At 44.5% G+C, this 25120-nt stretch overlaps 1 protein-coding gene across 1 annotated transcript in view; it reads right to left on the bottom strand.

The window, feature by feature from the left end:
* The window catches only part of cfap299 (cilia and flagella associated protein 299), a 603791-nt gene that overhangs the window by 562350 nt on the left and 16321 nt on the right, over window positions 1–25120 (bottom strand). The window contains exon 2 of the mRNA XM_068003909.1: window positions 4353–4483. Coding sequence (XP_067860010.1) covers window positions 4353–4483 — 131 coding nt within the window. The remainder of the gene's footprint in view (window positions 1–4352; window positions 4484–25120) is intronic.

A 25120-nucleotide genomic window follows, 5' to 3' on the forward strand; every position in this document is an offset into this window, starting at 1 on the left:
ATGAATCTTTGGAATTCTCTAACCCAGAAGGTTGTGGATGCTCAGTCGTTGAGTATATTCAAGACTGAGATTGATAGATTTTTGGACACTAAGGGAATCAAAGGATATGGGGATAGGACAGGAAAGTGGAGTTGAGGTAGATCAGCCATGATCTTATTGAATGGCGAAGCAGGCTCGAGGGGCTGTATGGCCTACTCCTGATCCTATTTCTTATGTTCTAATTTTCTTATGTGAGCAGGGTCCCATCCAGGTGTAGACATTGCTGCAGAAATTTCAAGCTATTAAGATTTTCCAGGATCTATAGCTCCGAGCTATTGTAAATAGGTTGGCCTTCAACTGTACTTACTTAACCAGTGGTCCAGTAAGTACTTTGTTTACTCTCAAAGAACCTATTTCCATTAAAGCCCATCATCGACTCTTAATTCAATAAGATTAACAGACAAGTGACTCGAAAAACTGACTGAGACACCCAAGTGTCCACAACCTTGCAGCCTAAGTGCTGTGATAATGCACAGGCAGGAAAAGGATTAAATTATTAATTGAAACATGGATGAGCATATTGTTCTTGAAGGTAAAAGTGGGCCCTTTTACTGGAAGTTCATTATCTCAATTGTGCCAATGTGGCAAGCAGCAGACAGGCAAGAGAGGCAGAAAAACTGGAACAAAAGTTATTATCAGACTTTTTAATCATCAATTTTTAAAATACATCAAAAATCCTAGAGACGCTTTAGGTCAGTGTGGCAGTGATACTACGCAATATGAAAGGACTAAGAAGAAACAAATGTCCTTGGCCTAATGGCATATACAGCCCCTACTGCTTATATCGTGTTCGTGTTAACATGGATTGCCGGCTATACAAGGTGGACGGTAAAGCAAGTAGCATTTCTCAAACATTATCCTGACATTTCAAATGGACCCAAATTACCAGTGAACAAAGGAACCTGCGTGTATGCAGTTTCATAAACTTTAATTATGCACACTTGTTAAAGGGTCAAAAAATTAACTTATAGGTTACAGAGCATGTAGTTGTACTGAATTTTACTTTACAGTTTACACCACAGCGATCTGTCTCCGGCGAAGAAGTCTGTCATCCGCATCTGTATTGCTTTTTCCTGGCAGTATGGACACCAAACTTTGTCCATCTTTCTTAGCGCATCCCAATCTGGCTCTATATTGGGAACCTGCTCCATAGCACGCCGTAATTATAAAACCGCTGAATGAACGACAGCCGCCATTACTATAATCTCTTCACTGTTTTCATCTGGGTCCCTTTCTCCCTCATCGTCATTGTCCGTGACACCAGCTCATATTGCGTCGACCACCTCAACTATATCATCGGTGTCAGGCGGAGTGTCGTGGTCACCAAGGTGACACAGCTGAGAGAATTCTTCATCTGACATTCCATCTGATTCTATCAGAGCGTTAATTTCTGCCACAATTTCCTCCTTACCAATAGAAAATCCAGCTTTCCTGAAGCAACACTGGATTGTTTGTTGACTGACAGAGTCCTATGCATTTTTCAACAGGTACACAGCATCTAACAGAGGTTTTTTTTACACACTGGGATGCAGTCAGTTTTGCATTAGAGTACAGTTCTTCAATGACTTCTTTCTCATTGATCTAAAATAATTCTGCTATAAGAGTTGGATTATACAAGTTGTGTTGGCAGGGAGAAATATAAGATGAATGTTCCTTATCCCATAGACGTGAGGGTGTCCAGAAAAGCTGTCTAACATCTGAACAAATTTGTGACCCCTCAGCTTGCGATCCTACAAGCGTACCCATTCAGAAAAAATGTCTGCGGTCGTCCAGGCAGTTTGATTCGTACAATAAAGCACAAGTAGGTGATGAACTCCTCTAAAACAGCGAGGGTTTTGCAATTTGCCAACCATTAGCAGATCACATTTTTCACAGTTAGTCATGGTCTTTCCTTAGCTTTTGTTTTGGCCAAGTATAGCTTCACTTTTGAAGGCAAGTGTGTCATAGCCAACACACCTATAAAAAAACACCAGTCTCGTTACAATTAAATATGTTCCGGGATTCACAGGCTTTGAGAAACCCAGGCAACACATTTTCTAATCACTGCTCTCACTCTGTGGCATCTAAGTTAATTTTTCTCTGTGTGCCTGGTGGAACCTTATGTTGCACCAAGACTTCCACCTCTGAAGTCACCCTTCAGAGGGAATAAAATCAGGCCTGCAAAGTGCTTCAGCCAACTGCTTGGCTTTTTGGGCTAGTAGAGAGCCACTGATAAGTGCATCTCTCCCATGTGCATTCTGAAACCACGCACAAGTGCCTTCTCCATTTTCCCATCCTTTCCCTCATGTTTCCTCTTTCTGTCTGGGTTGGAATTTTGATGCCATTCAGTAAGCAGCTGTTCACACTGTCTCTGTAAGTTGGCGCCAGTAGATTTTGGAATACTGGAATACTGGGCTAGGTCACGCTGGCACAGCTTCAGCAGCTCATCATCTTGTTTAGGAGGTCAATTTTTGGGCTCATAACTTTCCTCTTACCGGCCAAGTTTGCTGCTGCAGTCAGTACTGATTAACGCAAGCTGTAACCCAGCACTAATGACAGGAGATTGAGTAGCAAAGGTAATGAATGCTACCTTAACCAGGTGCTGATTGAAGAACTGAATCTGCCTGAAATAGCTGGAGTGCTTAATAAGGTATAAGCAATGCTTTGTCATTGACATCTATAGGAATGGCTAGCATTAATTGCCCCGTATAGACAGTTGCCCGCAATAACCACGGGCGGTATATGTTGTGGGGACTGTATCCAGGGGTGTTAAAAAGAGACTAGGGAGAAAATTTGTGCAGCACATACTATCAACATGAAATAGTCACAATTTGTAGACAAGGTAATAAACTACTGGGATGTACAGACAGAACAATGGAATAAAAGTCTACTGAGATTATGCTGAGGTTGTGCAATGCAGTGGTTAGACCATATTTGGAGTACTGTGTGCAATTCTGCCCACCAAACTATAAAAGGGATATACGTGTGCCGAGAAAAACGACCATAATTATTCCAAGTGGAAGGGGATGAGCTATAAGAAAAGCTTGGAAAAAGTCGGGCTGAAAATCTGTGGCCCTTCTGGTGTAACCGTAACTCTGGCCCTCCCTGACAGTTTCCCCTGGACTCGTAAGGAGTGGAGCCTCTGCCTGCCCCAATCAAGCCCAGTAATTTAGGAGAGGGCGTGGCTAGGGGTCAGGACATCCAGACTGGGGGTACCCACGTTTCCAGCCTGACGGGAAATCGGTGACTGAAAACGGGGTTACCAGCCTGCTGAATGGCAAAAGTGGTCCCATCTTGACCTTTGAAGAAACAAGAATTTTTACGGAACATGACAGCCCTCTTTAATTAAATTTAACCTGTGAACTTTGGCAGGTTCAGTGCCAAAGGTCAGGGGTGGGTGCATCCCAGCATTTATGCCAGGGTTTTGGGCTGTGGGTTTTCAGGCCCTCAATCTCCACAAGATAATAGAAACACTAATAAAAACTTCTTTGCATTTAAGATGAAATTGGGTGTTAGAGTAGGGTAGTTAGGGTACTAGAGGGAAGAACACCTATATACCTAAGGGGCTTTTCTTGACTTTGATCTTTTTATATGTTTTTATTATTTCTGATCAGTGTTGACTGCTGTTAATCCTTAGATTTTCCCATTTAAATTGAAAACTGATATAATTGTTTCAATATGTACAAAAAGGTTGTTTTAAGTAAATAATTGCATAGTACTGTATAAAGTGTTCTGAAATTATCAAATGTGGTAAATTGAGTAGTAAGATATCATGTATTTGTATTTGTAGGTCTTATTCGCAAAAAAAGGTAGCAGAACTCAACATCTATTACTGCTCAACATCTATTACCAGTCCTGACAAAAGGTCATCGACCTGAAATGTTTCTTTCTTCACAGATGCTGCCTGACTTGCTGAGTACTTCCAGCATTTTCTGTTTTTATTTCAGATTTCCAGCATCTGCAGTATTTTGCTTTTGATCTATTGCTGCCATTGTCTTTATAGTTATAGTAAAATTAGCTTACCATAATTTATACGAAAGTGCAAAACCTAGCAAATGCTCCCTTATTGTAACTCTTTATGTCTTTTTACTGTTGGATGTTGGTTACTGTTGGAGGAAGGTGGGGGAACTCATAGCATTCATTATGGTCTTAAGACCCGGTACAGCCTACTTCTAAACGAGGCAGGCTATAACCCCATTTTCAAAATAGCTCCCTTTCCAACACCCTTGTGATAGGCATACTTTAACATCCAAAAAGAACACATATGTTGTTTGCCTCTTTTAGAACAAAATCATGAAATATTTTCTTTTATCAATGAACTGGAATATACTCACTTTTTCTGGCTTTTTTTAGCAAGTCTTGTAGCCTCAGCAGCTGCCTTCCTCATTTCAAACTCTTCTCTTTTCAGCACCTCTCCACTTCCCCTGTATCCCAGCTCCACCAGATGTCGAGCCAGCTCCTCATCCTAAGGGATTCATGGAGATGATTTACCAAGGCAGAACTGAAATTCATACACTGGCTGACAGCAATGTTGGAGTCTTTAGGCCAGTCAGAAAACAAGTGCAAAAAAGAAGAAAAAAAGACATCATCTTACAACTTCTGCATGAATTGAGCTGTTCAGCACAGCTAATGATAATACAAGGAGTGTGAGTGCTGAGTGTGAGTGGTTTTTCTATAAAATGGTTTTTAGTATCTCACTGTTTTAACGTTGTCCCATAAGAATTATAATGTAACTGATGCCTTCCTGCTGAAGCACATGCTGCATTCTACAACTCTGAAATGCAACTCATTGAAGATAAAAAAAATTATAATTACAAATTCCAAACAAATTACTAATAAGTGTTCTGTATAGACAGAAACATGCACATTAAACCAGAAGATAGTACTTTTATTATAAGAGTTTGGGTGAATGGTAACATATTCATGACTTCGTTGCCACTGTTTGTTTCATACTGTTAATAAAGTGATTTCACAACACGTGTATTTTAGAAAGTGAGGGGAAAAATTGGATAGGGCCTGTTTTTGGCGGGAGTAGCACGATCCGCTATTATCCCGCGCCCAATGTTCCCTGAGCAGGCAGGACAAGATTTTTGAGGACTTACCTGCAATCTGCGTTGGAAACCATGCAATTCGCACTTTCCACCAGCAAGGGGAAGCTTCAATCTCTTAAAGGCAGGCAGTCTATTAGAAATATCTTAAAGGTAGCAGGTACCTGTTATTTGCTGAATATAACAGCCTGCTGTCTGCACAGAGTCTGAACGGAGATCAGACATCGCACACGTAAAGCACAGATGCAGGTCCCATTCCTATTTTTACATACTAATGAGTGATGTTAAAACATTGAATAAAGGTTGCACACCACTAAATTACACATCCTCCAATCTGCATGCCAGACCTCACCAATCTGCCGATATGAGACTCTGTGCACCAAGGTTCTCTGCTAATGCACCAGATGCCTTGGTGAAAGAGGTGGACAGAAGGAGGGACATCCTATATCCACCGGGGGGGGGGGGGGGGGGGGGTGGAGCAAGAGGCCCTCCAGACATACACCCAAAAGGTAGTGGGAGGCAGTAGGGGATGAAGTCAATGCCAGGCGCACAGCATCATGAACATGGATGGAGAACAGGAAGAAGTTCAATGCTTTGACATGAGTGGTCAAGATGAGTGAACAAATGTAAGGAGTCTTACAACACTAGGTTATAGTCCAACAGCTTTATTTGAAATCACAAGCTTTCGGAGCTTACCTCCTTCGTCAGGTGAGTGACAAAGGAGGAAACCTCCAAAAGCTTGTGATTTCAAATAAAGCTGTTGGACTATAACCTAGTGTTGTAAGACTCCTTACATTTGTCCACCCAGGTCCATCACTGGCATCTCCACAAGATGAGTGAGGTCAACTGTCAAGTGGCATCGCCTACCAACTACCCCACTAGCCACATCCATTGCTCCATCCTGTGCATCCAGTGCACTACACCTCCCGTCACTCACATAACCAATAGATTCTTTCCATCAGTACTCAATCCTCTCACCCTTACACATTACCACCGTTGCAAGCCGCCCACCCACAACTCACAGGCGACACACACTGGCAGCTATTCAACCATGATAGGCACATCACCCAGACACACGTCCAGCTTTCTTGCAGGAGAAGCTGGCACATATCAGGAGGCAGCAAGTGGCGGTGGCATTTTGCCCCTCGAGCCTGTTCCACCATTTGAACAGGTGTAAATGGTTCACCTGTGACCTAACTCCATATACCCGCCTTAGCCCCATATCCCTTAATACCCTTGGTTCACAGAAATCTATCAATCTCAGATTTGGAATTCCCAATTGAGCTAGCATTAACTGCTGTTTGCAGAAGACCATTCGAAACTTCTTTACCCTTTGTGCATATAAGCATTTCCTAACTTCACTCCTGCATGTCCTGGCTCTAAATGTTAGGCTATGTCCCTGCGTTCTAGAATTCAAGTGTAGCAGACCTCCAAAAACAGTTACAAATGTCTTGGCAGCCAGAAGCAATAATCCAGCTACTAACCTGTAAATACTGCATGGTCCCTTTAAATAGCGCCGGTGGAGGGTCCTCCAGGCACTCTGAGACACATTCAGATGGTCGGGGTTAAGACTGTGCGTTGAGTTGAACGTTAAGTCTCAAAATGGTGTCCATCACTTTAAATCAGCGTTGTACACTGATTGAATCCATTTTCTCCCTACTTTACACAATTCCAGCGTTTGTTATCTGTGCCTGAGCTAACTCCTATACCAAAATGGCGTCTGGCATGTGTGCGCATCCAAGACGCCATCTTGAATGTCAAAGAGGCCGCGTCGTGCCGAAACAACGGGCGCTACACGGCCCAATTTAGCGCTCTGAGTCTTTAGCAAGGCAGCAGACTTACATAGTACCTATGAATTTGAAGCATCTGAAAAGTCTAAAGAGGATTTTAATAATACTTCAAAAAACTGCATGGACTTTTGTGGTAGTGTGGAAGGATAGAAATAAAAATGGACAGGTACATAATATTTGTTACTGCAGATCAGCTGTAAGGAATATTCCTTTAGGGGAAGTTTGGCTTGGTGGGCTAGGGGAAGGGAGGGAAGCGGCAGAGGCAGTTGAACAGACGGTCTCAATCTTAGTGACAAAGAAGTCCATGAGCTCCTCACACTTTTTGTTGGAGGTGAGGGTGGAGGGGAGCAGGGAAGAGGGGTTTAAGAAGATGGTTTGTAGTGAAGAGAAGCCGGGGTAATCTTTGCATTCCAGGATGAAACTTAGAACATTTATATAGTCTATTGTACTTGTCTCAATTATGTCTTTTCTTTTTTAAATTATGGCTCTTTTAAATCTTATGGAATCTAGAGATTTGATTAAACTGACACTAATTGGAGCAGATTTAACAGTTAACAGGAGTCCATATGCATATTACTTATTTCAAAGCTTTAGATTTTCTATCCAGAGGAATTAAAAAGACTTTTGTTAATGTATGTTAAGCTTTGCTGAATTAAATAGTTATGTTTAATATTTTTAAATGCCTCCATGGTCTTGCCCCTCCCTATCTCTGTAGTCTCCTCCAGCCCTACAATCCTCCGGGATCTCTGCGCACCTCCAATTCTGGCCTCTTGCGCATTCCCTATTTTAATCGCTCCATCATTGGCGGCCTTGCCTTCAGCTGCCTAAACCTCTCCGCCTCTCCACCTCTCCCTCCTCCCCTAAGACGTCCCTTAAAACCTACCTCACCTGTCCTAATATCTCCTTATGTGGTTCGGTGTCAAATTTTGTTTAATAACGTTCCTGTGAAGCGCCTTGGGATATTTTACTACGTTAAAGATGCTATATAAATACAAGTTGTTGTTGTCTTACTTAACTGTGGGAAATTCAGTAGCAAGAGGTGCCACAGTTAAAACACTGATTTATCATATTTAGTCAACTTAGAATTGTAAACTTGTATATCATGGTTTTGTGAAACATTAGATATTATTACATGTAATAAAGGGTAGTGAATACATTTCTCATTATTATTAAGATTTATTTTAGTAATGTTGGCCAGCATATTTTAAAGTCACACGTACTTAAAATAGTTTAACACAATGTTATGAACAAGTGCTGCCACCTTGTGGCATGTCATACAAAGTATTTAACAGTTTGCAATATGCATAGCTTTAAAAAGCACCACACCAACCTTCCTAACATTTCAGCAAGCTTACATATTTTATGTTCATTATTAACCAATTATGTGTAATTAAGCCAATTCAACAGGGAAATCATCGGTAAATGCAATATAATTTTAAAAACCACAATAATTTTAAAAGAATTAAAAGTCAAATTAATATTATTCCAGGAAGAGAATAATGTATTTCAGTACAATTCTATAGAAGTATGTTATGGAATATTCAAAATATAGCAGCTGGCTACAGAGCTGAGCCCAAAAAGTCAGAGAAAAAGTATACTGTACATCACCATTCAAGAGCCTGACAAAGGGTCTTTACAGATGTTGATAGGTCTGCTGTGTGTTTCCAATATTTTCTGTTTTCACCTCAGATTTACAATATTTCTGTTTTTTTCCTTTTTGTCAGTGCTCAAGAGCACTGAGAATCTTCCTCTCCCAGCACTGGGTAGCATTAAACATTAAAACAGGAAATGTGATCATTGTAGAATGATTTACAATAGGTTTTTACATTTGGTGAATATTATTATTAATTATATGGACAATCTGAAATGCAGCAGCATTGAAATACAGTTTTACACGGCAAAAATAAACGCCTTCTCATTATATATAAATATATAATAAATGTCCATTATCATCCATCAAATTATTAGCCCTTAACACAATTGTATAAAAATGTCAGTGCAATTTTTCCCTTTCTGGCAAAATTTTGACTTGACCTTTTCTTTTAAAATAATTGTAGTTATTAAAATTGCAATCTAATTACCATAAAGTTCTCTGATTAGTTGGCTTAATTACACATAATTGAGGCGCCTATTACAACAAACATTGCAAAGCTGTTGTTTAACCAAATTTTCCTCACGTGGTATGGTAGCGCAGTGGTTATGTTACTGGACTAATAATCCAGAAGCTTGGACTAATAATCCAGAGTCATGAATTCAAATCCTGCCATGGCAGCTGGGGAATTTAAATTCAATTAAATAAAATCTGGAAATAAAATACTAGTATCAGTAATGGTGGCCATAAAACTACTGGATTGTCATAAAAACCCATCTAGTTCACTAATGATGTTTAGGGAAGGAAACCTGCGTCCTTACCTGGTCTGGCCTATATGTGACTCCAGACCCACAGCAATGTGATTGATTCTTAATTGCCCTCTGAAATGGCCTAGCAAGCCACTCAGTTGTAAAATCTCGCTTAAAAAAAAGTCATAATAAGAATAAAACCGGACAGACCACCCGGCACCAGACACGACAAAGGCAAACCAAGCCCAGTCGACCCTGCAAAGTCTTCCTCACGAACATCTGGGGACTTGTGCCAAAATTGGAAGAGCTATCCCACAGACTAGTCAAGCAACAGCCTGACATAGCCATACTCACAGAATCATACCTTTCAGCCAACGTCCCAGACTCTTCCATCACCATCCCTGGGTATGTCCTGTCCCACTGGCAGGACAGACCCACCGGAGGTGGCGGTACAGTGATATACAGTCAAGAGGGAGTGGGCCTGCAAGTCCTCAACATTGACTCTGGACCCCATGAAATCTCATGGCATCAGGCCAAACATGGGCAAGGAAATCTCCTGCTGATTTATGACCCACCGCCCTCCCTCAGCTGATGAATCAGTCCTTCTCCATGTTGAACAGCACTTGGAGGAAGCACTGAGGGTAACAAGGGCACAGAATGTGCTCCAGGTGGGGGACTTCAATGTCCACTGGCCTAGTCCTAAAGTACATAGCTGCTAGACTTGGCCTGTGGCATGGCGGTGAGCGAACCAACACGAGGGAAAAAGCTTCTTGACCTCATCCTCACCAATCTACCTGTCCATGACAGTATTGTTACGAATGAACACCGCACAGTCCTCATGGAGACGAAGTCCCGCCTTCACACCAAGGATACCATCCAGCATCCAGGCGCTGTGGGCCAGCAGCAGAATTGTATTCCAGCACAATCTGTAACCTCATGGCCCGGCATATTCCTCACTGTACCACTACCAACAAGCCAGGGGATCAACCCTGGTTCAATGAGGAGTGTAGAAAAGCATGCCAGGAGCAGCACCAGACGTACCTAAAAATGAGGTGCCAACCTGGTGAAGCTACAACTCAGGACTACATGCATGCTAAACAGCAGAAGCAACATGCTATAGACAGAGCTAAGCGAATCCACAACCAACGGATCAGATCAAAACTCTGCAATCCTGCCACATCCAGTCGTGAGTGATGGTGGACAATTAAACAACTAACAGGAGGAGGAAGCTCTGTAAACATCCCCATCCTCAATGATGGCGGAGTCCAGCACGTGAGTGCAAAAGACAAGGCTGAAGCGTTTGCAACCATCTTCAGTCAGAAGTGCCAAGTGGATGATCCATCTCGGCCTCCTCCCAATATCCCCACCATCACAGAAGCCAGTCTTCAGCCAATTCGATTCACTCCACGTGATATCAAGAAACGGCTGAGTGCACTGGATACAACAAATGCTATGGGCCCCGACAACATCCCGGCTGTAGTGCTGAAGACTTGTGCTCCAGAACTAGCTGCGCCTCCAGCCAAGCTGTTCCAGTACAGCTACAACACTGGCATCTAACCGACAATGTGGAAAATTGCCCACGTATGTCCTGTCCACAAAAAGCAGGACAAATCCAATCCGGCCAATTTCCGCCCCATCAGTCTACTCTCAATCATCAGCAAAGTATGGAAGGTGTTGTCGACAGTGCTATCAAGCGGCACTTACTCATCAATAACCTGTTCACCGATGCTCAGTTTGGGTTCCGCCAGGACCACTCGGCTCCAGACCTTATTACAGCCTTGGTCCAAACATGGACAAAAGAGCTGAATTCCAGAGGTGAGGTGAGAGTGACTGTCCTTGACATCAAGGCAGCATTTGACCGAGTGTGGCACCAAGAAGCCCTCGTAAAATTGAAGTCAATGGGAATCAGGGGGAAAATTCTCCAGTGGCTGGAGTCATACCTAGCACAAAGGAAGATGGTAGTGGTTGTTGGAAGCCAATCATCTCAGCCCCAGGGCATTGCTGCAGGAGTTCCTCAGGGCAGTGTCCGAGGCCCAACCATCTTCAGCTGCTTCATCATAAGGTCACAAATGGGGAAGTTCGCTGATGATTGCAGTGTTCAGTTCCATTCGCAACCCCTCAAATAATGAAGCAGTCCGAGCCCACATGCAGCAAGACCTGGACAACATCCAGGCTTGGGCTGATAAGTGGCAAGTAACATTCGCGCCAGACAAGTGCCAGGCAATAATCATCTCCAACAAGACAGAATCTAACCACCTCCCCATGACATTCAACGGCATTATCATCGCCGAATCCCTCACCATCAACATCCTGGGGGTCACCATTGACCAGAAACTTAACTGGACCAGCCATATAAATACTGTGGCTACAAGAGCACGTCAGAGGCTGGGTATTCTGCGGCGAGTGACTCAACTCCTGACTCCCCAAAGCCTTTCCACCATCTACAAGGCACAAGTCAGGAATGTGATGGAATACTCCCCATTTGCCTGGATGAGTGCAGCTCCAACAACACTCAAGAAGCTCAACACAATCCGGGACAAGCAGCCCGCTTGATTGGCACCCCATCCACCACCCTAAACATTCACTTCCCTCACCATCGGCGCACAGTGGCTGCAGTGTGTACCATCCAAAGGATGCACTGCAGCAACTCGCCAAGGCTTCTTCGACAACACCTCCCAAACCCGTGACCTCTACCACCTAGAAGGACAAGAGCAGCAGGTACATGGGAACAACACCACCTGCCCGTTCCCCTCCAAGTCACACACCATCCCGACTTGGAAATATATTGCCGTTCCCTCATCGTTGCTGGGTCAAAATCCTGAAACTCCCTTCCTAACAGCACTGTGGGAGAACCTTCACCACACGGACTGCAGCGGTTCAAGAAGGCTGCTCACCACCACCTTCTCAAGGGCAATTAGGGATGGGCAATAAATGCCGGCCTCGCCAGCGACGCCCACATCCCATGAACGAATAAAAAAAAACATTCTAACTGAAGTTTCAACAAAAAGTTCATACTTGGAATAAGCAACCAACAAGGTGTACCATCAACCCTCAATGACTTCCAATGGATGATAACGGGTATTTTTGCCAATAAAAGAAAAACACAGCATCAATTCTGAGAAGACATGGGGAGAAATTCAATATTATTGAGCCCATTTTAGTCATAAAACAGGCGCAACGATGAAAATTTAGCAGCACGACTGCCTGCGCCCGACGTGGCCGGTCCTTAAACGGAATGCTGAAGGCCACCTACGAAACCTTCAGTTACGTTTTTTATACTTAACTCAATGTGGAGCAGGAGTGCTCCTCCTGCCTCCACAGTAATACTGCGAGCCGCTGCTGGCCTGAACTTGGCCCCACCCCTCCGGACTTAACTGAAGGCCGTTGCCAGCAAGCAATTATTAAAATGAGGCCCAAGGCCTAGCTTCTGTTGAGCCTCAGGCCTCCCGGTTCGGGCGCAATCTAGAAGTACGCTGTAAATTATGTGCCTGAAAATGAGCCATAACAATTTTCAAGCCCACAGAGCCATCATTGGTATGATGGTGAAAGGAAAGCTGCAGATGATTTAGTCATGCCTTTTAACAAATACTTTCATCCAACTGTTTAATTCTGCATTTTGCACCATCCTTTATTGCTGTCATAAATTTGTTTTTTGTTTTTAATGAGCTTCCCATTTCATTGGCTACTTCAAGTATAAAAGCTACAGCTTCTGATATCAAGACCTCTGAGGAATGCTAACTGCCATTGTTCTTTCTTTTACACACATTACTTAAAAAAAAAATCAGCCAAAATTATCCCTCCAATCTCACAACTGCAATAAACCCACTAACGTCTGTTAAATTATTCAATATCCAATATTTCTGACATCACCAATTTTAGCAAAAAAAAAGTAGATGTGAGTAAAAAGTAGTATTCCATCACTTTTTAACTCATCTACTTTTTCCATTAAAAGGATAGAAATTTCAGTTCTCTATTCTTCTGCCAAGAAATCTAGAATGTCGCTTTAACCACTTCATGACACTGAAAAGCTGTAGAGGAAAGTGCAGCACAAATTATTATATCTATTTTATATACTATTAGAAGTGTTGTGTCTGTAAACTGCAGGGATTCACAATTGTTGAGAACATCCTCAACATGTGATATTATCCAGTTGATACGTTACCTCTAATTCCCACTTCCGAGGGTCAGCCTCAGCTGTACCCTCGGCCCAAATATAAAATCCTGGCCCGATCTTAATTAATTTTCCTACTTCCAGCCCAATTTTATCTTTATTTGCAACTGCCAGTCTAACTTTAATTTTTTTCTATCACTGGCTGGTCCAGCTCACACGACCCATTACACCTTGATCAATGGCCTACACTCATGTGCAGCCCAACTTGACTTTCACCTTGTCGCAGCCTCCAGCTCAACTAGCCACCCCATACCAACCCCTTGCAATTATATTTACACATATACTTTTGTTACTTGCATATGGCATACATTTTCTGTCCACAAACCTTCATGGGCATGATTTTATCATGGCGGCGGGATCTCAGCAGGGGGAGTCAAGAATCAGGTGGGAAACCCGGAAAAAAAAAATTGTGCAGTTTCCCGAGCAATCACGATGCAACTGAAGCCACTTAATTGAACTTCTGGATTTTGCGTCCCCAAGCTGCGCAGCAGGCAGACTGCGCACCCCCATGATGCGTTTAAAGCCCACTATTTAAAGGGCCATTCCAACAATGCAGTTTGATGGAAAAAAGGAGGCTAAAATCACCATGCAACGTTCCAGAGCCAAGCCAGTTCCCAGGTCTCTGATGTCACCCTGGTGACATTGCTGGGCGCAGTGAGAAGCAGAAGGGAGGTGTTTTATCCAGCCAACAGGAAAGATAGAGCAGGAGGTAAGAGAGGAGGGGGAGTTGCGTTCTTGATTAGGGAGAACATCACGGCAGTAGTGAGAGAGGATATATCCGAGGGTTCGCCCACGGAGTCTATATGGGTAGAACTGAAAAATAAGAAGGGAGAGATCACCTTGATAGGATTGTACTACAGACCCCCAAATAGTCAACGGGAAATTGAGGAGCAAATATGTAAGGGGATTACAGACAGCTGTAAGAAAAATAGGGTGGTAATAGTAGGGGACTTTAACTTTCCCAACATTGACTGGGACAGCCATAGCATTAGGGGCTTGGATGGAGAGAAATTTGTTGAGTGTATTCAGGAGGAATTTCTCATTCAGTATGTGGATGGCCCGACTAGAGAGGGGGCAAAACTTGACCTCCTCTTGGGAAATAAGGAAGGGCAGGTGACAGAAGTGTTAGTGAGGTATCACTTTGGGACCAGTGATCATAATTCCATTAGTTTTAAAATAGCTATGGAGAATGATAGGTCTGGCCCAAAAGTTAAAATTCTAAATTGGGGAAAGGCCAATTTTGATGGTATTAGACAGGAACTTTCAGAAGTTGATTGGGAGAGTCTGTTGGTAGGCAAAGGGACGTCTGGTAAGTGGGAGGCTTTCAAAAGTGTGTCAACCAGGGTTCAGAGTAAACACATTCCTTATAAAGTGAAGGACAAGGCTGGTAGAACCTTGGATGACTCGGGAGATTGAGGCCCTAGTCAGAAAGAAGAAGGAGGCATATGACATGCATAGGCAGCTGGGATCAAGTGGATCCCTTGAAGAGTATAGAGATTGCCGGAGTAGAGTTAAGAGAGAAATCAGGAGGGCAAAAAGGGGACATGAGATTGCTTTGGTAGATAAGGCAAAGGTGAATCCAAAGAGCTTCTACAAATACACAAAGGGCAAAAGAGTAACTAGGGAGAGAGTAGGGCCTCTTAAGGATCAACAAGGTCATCTATGTGCGGAACCACAAGAGATGGGTGAGATCCTAAATGAATATTTCGCATCGGTATTTACGGTTGAGAAAGGCATGGATGTTAGGGAACTTGGGGAAATAAATAGTTATGTCTTGAGGAGTGTACATATTACAGAGAGGGAGGTGCTGGAAGTCTTAACGCGCATCAAGGTAGATAAATCTCCGGGACCTGATGAAATGTATCCCAGGACGTTATGGGAGGTTAGGGAGGAAATAGCGGGTCCCCTGGCAGAGATATTTGAATCATCGACAGCTACAGGTGAGGTGCCTGAAGATTGGAGGGTAGCAAATGTTGTGCCTTTGTTTAAGAAGGGCGGCAGGGAAAAGCCTGGGAACTACAGACCGGTGAGCCTGACATCTGTAGTGGGTAAGTTGTTAGAGGGTATTCTGAGGGACAGGATCTACACGCATTTGGAGAGGCAGGGACTGATTAGGAACAGTCAGCATGGCTTTGTGAGTGGAAAATCATGTCTCACAAATTTGATTGAGTTTTTTGAAGGGGTAACCAAGAAGATAGATGAGGGCTGTGCAGTAGACATGGTCTACATGGACTTTAGCAAAGCCTTTGACAAGGTACCGCATGATAGGTTGTTACATAAGGTTAGATCTCACGGGATCCAAGGTGAGGTAGCCAATTGGATACAAAATTGGATTGACGGCAGAAGACAGAGGGTGGTTGTAGAGGGTTGTTTTTCAAACTGGAGGCCTGTGACCAGCGGTGTGCCTCAGGGATCGGTGCTGGATCCGCTGTTATTTGTTATTTATATTAATGATTTGGATGAGAATTTAGGAAGCATGGTTAGTAAGTTTGCAGATGACACCAAGATTGGTGGCATTGTGGACAATGAAGAAGGTTATCTAGGATTGCAACGGGATCTTGATAAATTGGGCCAGTGGGCCGATGAATGGCAGATGGAGTTTAATTTAGATAAATGTGAGGTGATGCATTTTGGTAGATCAAATCGGGCCAGGACCTACTCCGTTAATGGTAGGGCGTTGGGGAGAGTTATAGAACAAAGAGATCTAGGAGTACAGGTTCATAGCTCCTTGAAAGTGGAGTCACAGGTGGATAGGGTGGTGAAGAAGGCATTCAGCATGCTTGGTTTCATTGGTCAGAACAATGAATACAGGAGTTGGGATGTCTTGTTGAAGTTGTACAAGACATTAGTTAGGCCACACTTGGAATACTGTGTACAGTTCTGGTCACCCTATTATAGAAAGGATATTATTAAACTAGAAAGAGTGCAGAAAAGATTTACTAGGATGCTACCGGGACTTGATGGTTTGACTTATAGGGAGAGGTTGGATAGACTGAGACTTTTTTTCCCTGGAGAGTAGGAGGTTTAGGGGTGATCTTATAGAAGTCTATAAAATAATGAGGGGCATAGATAAGGTAGATAGTCAAAATATTTTCCCAAAGGTAGGGCAGTCTATAACGAGGGGGCATAGATTTAAGGTGAGAGGGGAGAGATACAAAAGGGTCCAGAGGGGCAATCTTTTCACTCAAAGGGTGGTGAGTGTCTGGAACGAGCTGCCAGAGGCAGTAGTAGAGGCGGGTACAATTTTGTCTTTTAAAAAGCATTTGGACAGTTACATGGGTAAGATGGGTATAGAGGGATATGGGCCAAGTGCAGGCAACTGGGACTAGCTTAGTGGTATAAACTGGGCGACATGGACATGTTGGGCCGAAGGGCCTGTTTCCATGTTGTAAACTTCTATGATTCTATAACAGGAGCAAGAAACCTGAGTCTATCACGAAGAAGGCGTGGCTGGAGCTGGCAGACCAGGTCAGCAGCAGGAGCACGGCGCCCCGGTCGTGGCTTCAATGCAGAAAGAGATTTAATGATCTAACCAGGCCAGGAAAAGTGAGTACACTTACTGGTTGACCTCCATTCTGTGGTGAACAGTACCCCCCTCACACTGCCCTGCGAAGCCTACTCCATCACATCACTCCTCACGCCCACTTAAGGCTCAGTCTCGACTTACCTTCACTTTTTGCGCACTTCTTCACCCCCCAATTTGTGCACCCACCTCTCCTACTCACCCCAATCCTGATCTAATGTGACCAATCTGTCTGATAGTCACCCTCTGATGCATCTGCTTTATTGTAATCCTGACCAAAGCAATGTATCCATCGGGTGACCACGTCACCCTCACTCACTCACATGTCTGTACTTTCTCCCCTTGTAGAAGAGAGCGCAAAATGCAAGGGAGAGGGCGAGGACTGGAGGGGGCATCCACAAATCATGGCCCTCACAGAGGCGGAGGAAGAGGCCTTGGAGATAAGTCATACGGTGGAGTGCCTGGCCGCCGGGGATGCCGAGACTGGCACTCTGCAAACTTCTGGTGACAGAACTTTAACATCCCTCACACACAACATGGATTGATGTTATCAATGATTCATCTGTACTTCTGCAATGATTATTAATATTGCTGTATGTTCTCTTCCGGGGCGTCACGGACCAAAGACGTGGTCGAGGGCAATTCCTCACCGTCGCATCTTAGCGAGCCATTCACCAGCACAGATACTCACACCTCGTTGGGTCCTATTAGAGAGGTAGTTGAGTTGTCACCTGGTGAGTCAGCACACACAAGTGAGCACGAGCCGACATTGGTGGCAGGGGCAGCAGTGGACAGTCCATGTCGGTGGGTGCACTCCTTTCCAAGCTCTGCTCAGCTTGGCACAGATGCTGAACCCAGGGGGCCATCCTTGAGAAGGAGAATGATAGAGATACAGGAGCAACTTTGCGAGGGAGTGGAAAACGTGCCATGTGCACTCACCACAATAGGACAGGATGGAGGAGTCCAACACCATCGCTAGTGGATTGGCGGCGCAGGTAAGTGCGGCAATGTCTGCGATGGAGAGAACGGCAGCCTCCATTGAGCTTCAAGCACAGCTCACAATTGAGTCCATTCAGGCCCTGGCAATGGCCGTGCAGACTCAGAGCGAACTACATTCTGCTGCCTTAGATAGGCAGACAGATACATTAGCATTGGCCTTACAAGGCATCACACGTGTCCTCCAAACTGTTGTCGAGCAGAATGGTAGGAGTAATGTGGCCCTGGCCCAGTAGAGGGATGATGGTGAAAGGGGACATGGAAGTGGGGATGCCACTCAAAGCATTCCCACGTCTCACCCATTGCCCCCACCACTCTCACCCCCCCCCCCTCATCCGGTACCCGCAATGCTGCCTCCTCTCCATTTGGTCGAATCTGCCCCTGCACAGGTGCAGGTGGAGCAGTCTTTGGAGGGGTCCTCACAGGCTCCAAAACCCAGAGGTCGTAGGTCGAAAGCATCCAAGCAGACCGGGCATAAATTTGAGCAACCTGCCACTACCTCTGCTGCAGCCACAGGGGATGCACCACGTAGAAACTGTAGGAAGAGGAAGTCAAAGGTTTTGTAATCACCAAGGGTATGCATAAGGGTGTCTGACAGACTGTCATGTTTTTCATTTATATTTGGTTTATGTTAACATCACATTAAATGTTTTGATTCTCACCACCACTGCCACGTCTTGCCCATTCTTGATTCCCTTTTGTGAGAGTGCCCTTACATGTGGTTGCTCATGAAAGACAAGACTTGATGCCACCCATTGTGTGCATTTGCAACGGGTGTATGTGTCGTTGTATGACTGTTTTGTGCAACCTGGGTAGAGGGGGGTTTTGTGGTTGTGGTGGTCATTACAGGTGGTCTGAGTACTTGGCTGTAGTCACTTTGCAGATCCCCCTATGAGAATCTATCAAGTATGAGTGACTCCCTGGCATGACGAGCAGCCAGGTGAGATGCTGCTTCGCAATGGTTTGCCCATCGTCGTCCTCCTCATCCTTCTCGTCTTCTTCTTCAATATTGATGGCTGCTTGTGGAACACATGGGACCTCACCCACTGGTAAACCTCTCTGTTGAGTGATGTTGTGCAGGATGCAGCACGTGAGTATTATTCTGTACACCTCACTGGTGAATACTGAAGGGCTCCCCCAGATCGATCCAGGCACCAGAAGCGCATCTTCAGCAGTCCTATGGCTTGCTCTATGACAGACCTGGTGATGCAGTGACTGTCATTGTACCGCTTCTGTACCTCGCTGGTGGAGTTCCTCACAGGTGTCATGAGCCACGTCTCCAGGGAGCCATCCCCTAAGCGTGTCTTGTGCATGGAAGAGTGCCAGGATGTCGCATTCGTGCAAAATGAAGGAATCATGGCAGCTGCCCAGGAATTTGGCACACACCTGCAGAAACCACTTTCGGTGGTCGCAAACCAGCTGCGCATTGACTGACTTCCTTCTTTGTTGATGAACATTCCTGGCTGATGTGGAGGTGCTCGGATTGCTACGTGTGTGCAATCAATTGTGCCCTGTACCCGTGGGAAGCCAGCCAGAGAGTGAAAACCCACAGCACTCTCAGTCTGGCTGATGTCATCAATGGGGAAGTTGACGTAGTGGGATGCTCTGGCAAACAAGCCATCTATGACCTGTCATATACACTTATGGACAGACGACAGAGAGATCCTCGTGAAGTCCCTGATGGCGCCCTGGAGGGATCCGGAGGTGAAGAAGTTGAGGGCAGTGGTGACTGTGGTGACGGGCAATGCATGGCCACCAAGCCCAGTCAGGAGCAGCTCTGCATGAAGGAGCGTGCAGATGTCTGCGACCACCTGGCAACTCACTCTGAGCCTTCATAGGCACTGCTCCTGAGAGAGGTCCAGGAAGCTCAGCCTCTGCCTGTAGACGCTCTCACGAGGGTAGTGCCTTCTGCGATGTCGGCCCCTCTGTTGTTTCCCTCTCTGCTTTTTCGCAGGTCCCTGTGGCGCACTCCTGTCTTGTGGAGCTGCAACTCCCAGAACTGCATGTCGTGCCTGGCGCGGTGATGTGCCTCCTCCTCAGGTGTAGTGCTGAATACATCCATTGTGCACCCCCACCACCCACCCCCTCCACCCCCCACCCCCCACCCCCCCCACCACCCCACCCCACCCCCGCCCCCACCCCACCCCACACCCACCCCCCCACCCCACCCCCGCCCCACCCCACCCCACACCCACCCCCCCACCCCACACCCACCCCCCCCCACCCCACACCCACCCCCCCCCACCCCACCCCCCCACCCCCCACCCCCACCCCACCCCACCCCCACCCCCCCATGGTGTCGGTTTGAGGGAGTCCAAAATGCAGGCAAATATGTCTGAACAGAAGAATTTTGAGTGTGAACAAAGAAATCTAAGTCTAAACACTAAGATCTCCCAGCCAAAGATTTGTCTGAGAGAACCGCTTGCCCTGCTGCAAAAACTCACCTTTTATCCCCATTTGTCAAACACTGGTTTAAATGTCCAAACGGCTTCTGGCTGCAACTCGCCATTTCCATGATGTGTTTCAGAGGCCGGGGGAGACACATTCAGGCAGAGTTAAAATTGTTTGTCAGCCTCAATCCCCACAAATTTAATTGATTTAAGTACTTCAACGATCTTAATTCCCCCTTTAAATGTCATCCCACAGGTTTTAATCGCCCGCAGGACTTCTGGGTTTCCGAAGCTCGCACGCTTCATGATGCGTATGGGTGAAACTCATTTTTCAGCGCGTTTTGGAGCCAGGACTCGTTCCTGCTCCCAACTTCTAAAATTTTTACTGCCCTCCGCCCCAAACCCACCTGTTCGTCGGGGTTAAAATCATGGCGCATGTGTCAGGAATTTTGAGACATGCTTTCTTTTAAAACTCTATGCAAACAATTATAATGAGAAAACCCAAACTAAACACATAAACATTTCACCATCACAGCTTGTTTATGAATTAATACAATCAATCAAAATGCTTTTTTAAAAAAAATCCTTCATTTTTCAGTAACTGAAATTTCTAATGTCCAAAACAAAACTTTTAAAAAATCAAACAATTATGTATTTCACATTAATGGTTAAATTTACCCACTGAATTGTCATTTTTATTTTTAATACCTTCATTAAGTTTATACTGTAAAGACTCAACTTCTCTCAACAGCCTGAGCTTCGACTGGATATTGTTATTGCATTTGTGCATTCTAAAAATGTGCAATTTACAGAATTTCCCACCATGTTATCTGTGCACATCAGCATGAGTTGATGTCCTCTCATTCTAGGAGGATGAGGGATTTGTTTTTTGCTTTTTGCAAAAGGCTTTCAAACAAAATGGAGAATGAATTCTCAAAAGTTTCCTTCAGGTAAGTGAAGCCATTTATTGAAATTGTTTAACAATTGTGCTTTTCTGCTATTAATACCCTGCAGACAGAAGGCATCAGCATCTGTGCTCAACAGCATCTCTGAGAGTGGTTCCTTGGTTGAGGATTAGAAAAGAAAAACAAAATTGCCATCAAGAATAGATTTTCTTTACTCACTGACCTGTTTATTTCTATTAAAAATGCAGGTAAAAAAACCTCTCTTTGGAACCATTTTTGAGGCTCAACGATTTTTTAATATAACTCGGAAATTGGGTAAACTTTGATTTTTTGATCATGATGGAGTCATTTTTATTTGTTTATGGAAATGTATGTTTGCTAAAGATTGTATAGATTGACTAATAGTGTTCTAAAGGATACATTTTCCATTCCTGTGCTCCTGGCACACACCAGAAATGCATACTGGGAAATGTTTTACCCTGGCTTGTAATTTCCTATTACTTTTAATGGATCAAAAATTACAAATTAGTGGTGTCCAGTTTTCTGATATGCACGCTTGGTGTGCACTAGGAATGCAGAAGCAGAAAATGTAGCCATAAATCCTTTAAAGCAGAAGTATAAAGGCAGGAATCACTGGCAGTGTGAAAGTGATGAGGGAGATACTGGAGGGTGCAAAAGGGGGCTACAGATGAGTCGGGGGAATATGATAGGGATGTGGGGGTGACTGCCAGTCCAAAAAGGGCCACCACCAATGCTCTCATACCCCAAGACCTCTCTCCATAATTCTTCCAGATTCCAGCACCCTTCTTCCAGTGATCCCAGATTCTAAGAATGTCCTAATGTTCCCAGTAGCTCCCTCGCTAGCGTTCCCAAATCTCCAGCCACCTCCCATGCTTCCAAACCCTGGAACCCCATCAAAATACTGCTAGGTCCCAAGACCCCATCCGAGTACTGCCAGACCCCAGATCCCTTTCCAGTACCAGCCAATTTCCGGACTGCCCCCAACCCTGATAAGTCAGTGTCCCTAGAGTGCATGCCAGAGAGAAACACATGAAACTGATTATGCACCTGTTGCAGCTTTGTTTGTTTCCATTTATTAATATGCTATGAAATTGTATGAGGCTTAGAGAGACACATACACATACAGACAGCCACGTGTCTTTCCTCTTCCGAATTTGTGTTTTTTTCTAAATAAATGAATTGAATTTTGTAAGCAAACAAAGCCTCTAATTATCGCCTGTGTTTTATTGATCATTAGAAAATGGAAACATTGTAATTACTGACAACTGTGAGACAGAGACGGAGGAAGAGACAGACAAACACAGAGGGCACAATACACAGATAGTGGGAATGAGGCACAGACTGACAGAGACAGTCACAGAGATTCAGTTCCAAGAACCAATTATAAAACATCAAATTTAACTGTTAGAAAGTTACAAAACAGTACTGCCAGATCTGGGATATTCCACCCTCACCTAGTGCTGTCAGGTCCATGCTCCCTCTCACCTCATTGCTGATCGCCACCAGTGAGCCACACTCCAATTCTATCCCCCAATTCTGCCAAATATCAGGCTCCACAGTTCTACCAAATCCCAACTTCCTCCTCCACATTGAGAACCAGGACCAAAGGATCCCCTGAATGCTGCAAAACCCCAAAAGCACCACAGCAACACTACCGAATATCAGGGCTCCTACCCCAGTTCTGTCCAAGCCCAAAACCATCCCCAGTGCTACCAAAGTGCAGGATTGGCCCCAGTTCAGCTAAACCCCACTTCCACCCAGTACTGCTAAATACCAGGGCCTGAAATTCTGGGGTCCTTACTTCACCACCAGAAATACAGCAGGGCGGGACTTCTGGCCATTGATCAAGATGCTGACCCCGTCCCAAATTTCAGGAACAAAATCATTCTAACATTCAGGGTGGGCATTCTACTCCTGTAGGAGCACTTATGAGGTGTCGGTAGGAAATCAGAGCAGCATCTACCACTCCAATGGGTGAGCCAGAAGCCCTGATTAGGCCAAAAAAGTCAGTGCAATTTTTTTGTATTTCCTCCCAAAGGGCTTGTCTTCTAAAGTTAATTGATCCCCTCTGGGAAGACCCACTACGGAACTCAGCAGGCACGGAATCCACTGGGCCTAAGGGTGACTTCCAGGGTGGAATTTCCAAAGTAACCCAGGAACACCTCCAGACACTCTCCCAAAGCAGGCTACAGTGATAGGAAGGGCAGAAAATATGGCCACCCTCCCCCCCCCCCCCCCGCCGCCTCACGTGATCAGGATTTACATGAGATAAAATGGGAACGCTGCGGAACTGGGGTCTGCCTCTAATTCCAGCCCCCCTGCAGATGGTCCGCCAGCTTTACATCTATCTCCTCCCCAGGGAATTTCAGGGCTCAGATATCTCAGATATTCCAGGCTAACTTGCTTCGTATTTTGAGCTTTAAAATTGATAAAGGATAAAAATTATATACACAGGTAAATGCAACTCGGTTTTTACAGAATAATAGGCAGAATCATGGAATTCAATCCCCAAAGTATAAGAAATAATCCCAGAGTGCCATTCAATACAAATTGAATTTGACTATTTAGTCACTGTAAATCAATGGTCCTGATATTATCCCGTACATGGCTTAAACATCCCTATTGTTATAAAGCAGCAAAACCTCTGCATCACCATGAGAAACACAACTGCAGATCTGCTAGCGTTTATTTAAATTTACAATAAATATCACAATTACTATTTATTTTAGAATTCCACACGTTTATAACAATTATAGTCCAATTGATCTATTATACATGAAAAATGCTTCATGATGGTATTTCAAAGGCAATTTACCTGTCGGTGATGTTGTGAACACAATGTTAAGTGACATGACATTACATGACAGGGTTACCTGAAGCAAAAATTAGAAACTCACCTTTAGAACCATGCAGGAGAAAAAAAGAAAATTATAAAAAAATAAGGTTAGGTAAAAAAGTGAATAGCACCTTTAAAAAATGAATACAATGTTCGAACTCTGAGAAGAACTAAAAAAGTTAATTCTAGGAACGAACTGAAAGGCACCTGCAGCTGGCCATGGCCAAATGCAACCTTTGGAATACAAAGGGGTGAGCTCCTATACAAAACAGGAAAACAAGCAAGCAGCCCACAATGTATTTAACAAGTTACTTCTTTAGATCTGAACAAATATGCAAAGAAAAATACAGAACATGCAGACAACCAATGGAAACCCTGTGCCCTCTTCCCACAGCTCTTTCTCTCCCCTTCCCCCTCCCCTCTGCTCTGCTCCCACTCCCTCCTCTCCCCCCACCGCTTCCCTCCTCCCCCTCCCCTGCCTGAGGTCAATCTTTGAAAACTCTTTTACTGTGTCATTCAGCCACCTATTCCCATAATTTACCATAGTTCAGTGGCAATGCTTTCTTTCCCTTTTAAAATCTTTGTTGCAATGTTTTATCTTTGTAAGGTATACTTTACACTGCCTTTTAAGAGCCTCATCTACCTGATTTCAATTTATGAAAGTTACCCACAGGAAACACCACAAGAGCTACAGAAAGAGAACGTCACAGATACAGAAACAAGTACAGAATATATGTGATGGGCACATGGAATGTGAAACAGACAGAAAAAGAGTCAAATACAAACAAAGATAAGAGACAAGAACAAGAGAAAGTATGTGGGAGCCTTACACGTAAGAGAGAAGGGAAAAGGCCCAAGTCTAATCCGGAATGGGAATTGGGTGAGCAGGGAGTGAGATGAGCGTCAAACCCCCCGTGACCCCGGTAGTGTGAGGCTCAAGAGATTGTAATGCCTTTGCCTCATCTGATGCCCGTCTGAAACTGGTGTGAAGTGGCAGCTGGCCAGCGGACAGAAGCGGAATTTCAGGCGGCAGGAGGTCATCTGCCAGGACCAAAAGAACGGTTGCTAGCACAGGTAAGTCG

The sequence above is a fragment of the Heptranchias perlo genome, chromosome 1, assembly GCF_035084215.1.
Source record: "Heptranchias perlo isolate sHepPer1 chromosome 1, sHepPer1.hap1, whole genome shotgun sequence".
NCBI lineage: Eukaryota > Metazoa > Chordata > Chondrichthyes > Hexanchiformes > Hexanchidae > Heptranchias > Heptranchias perlo.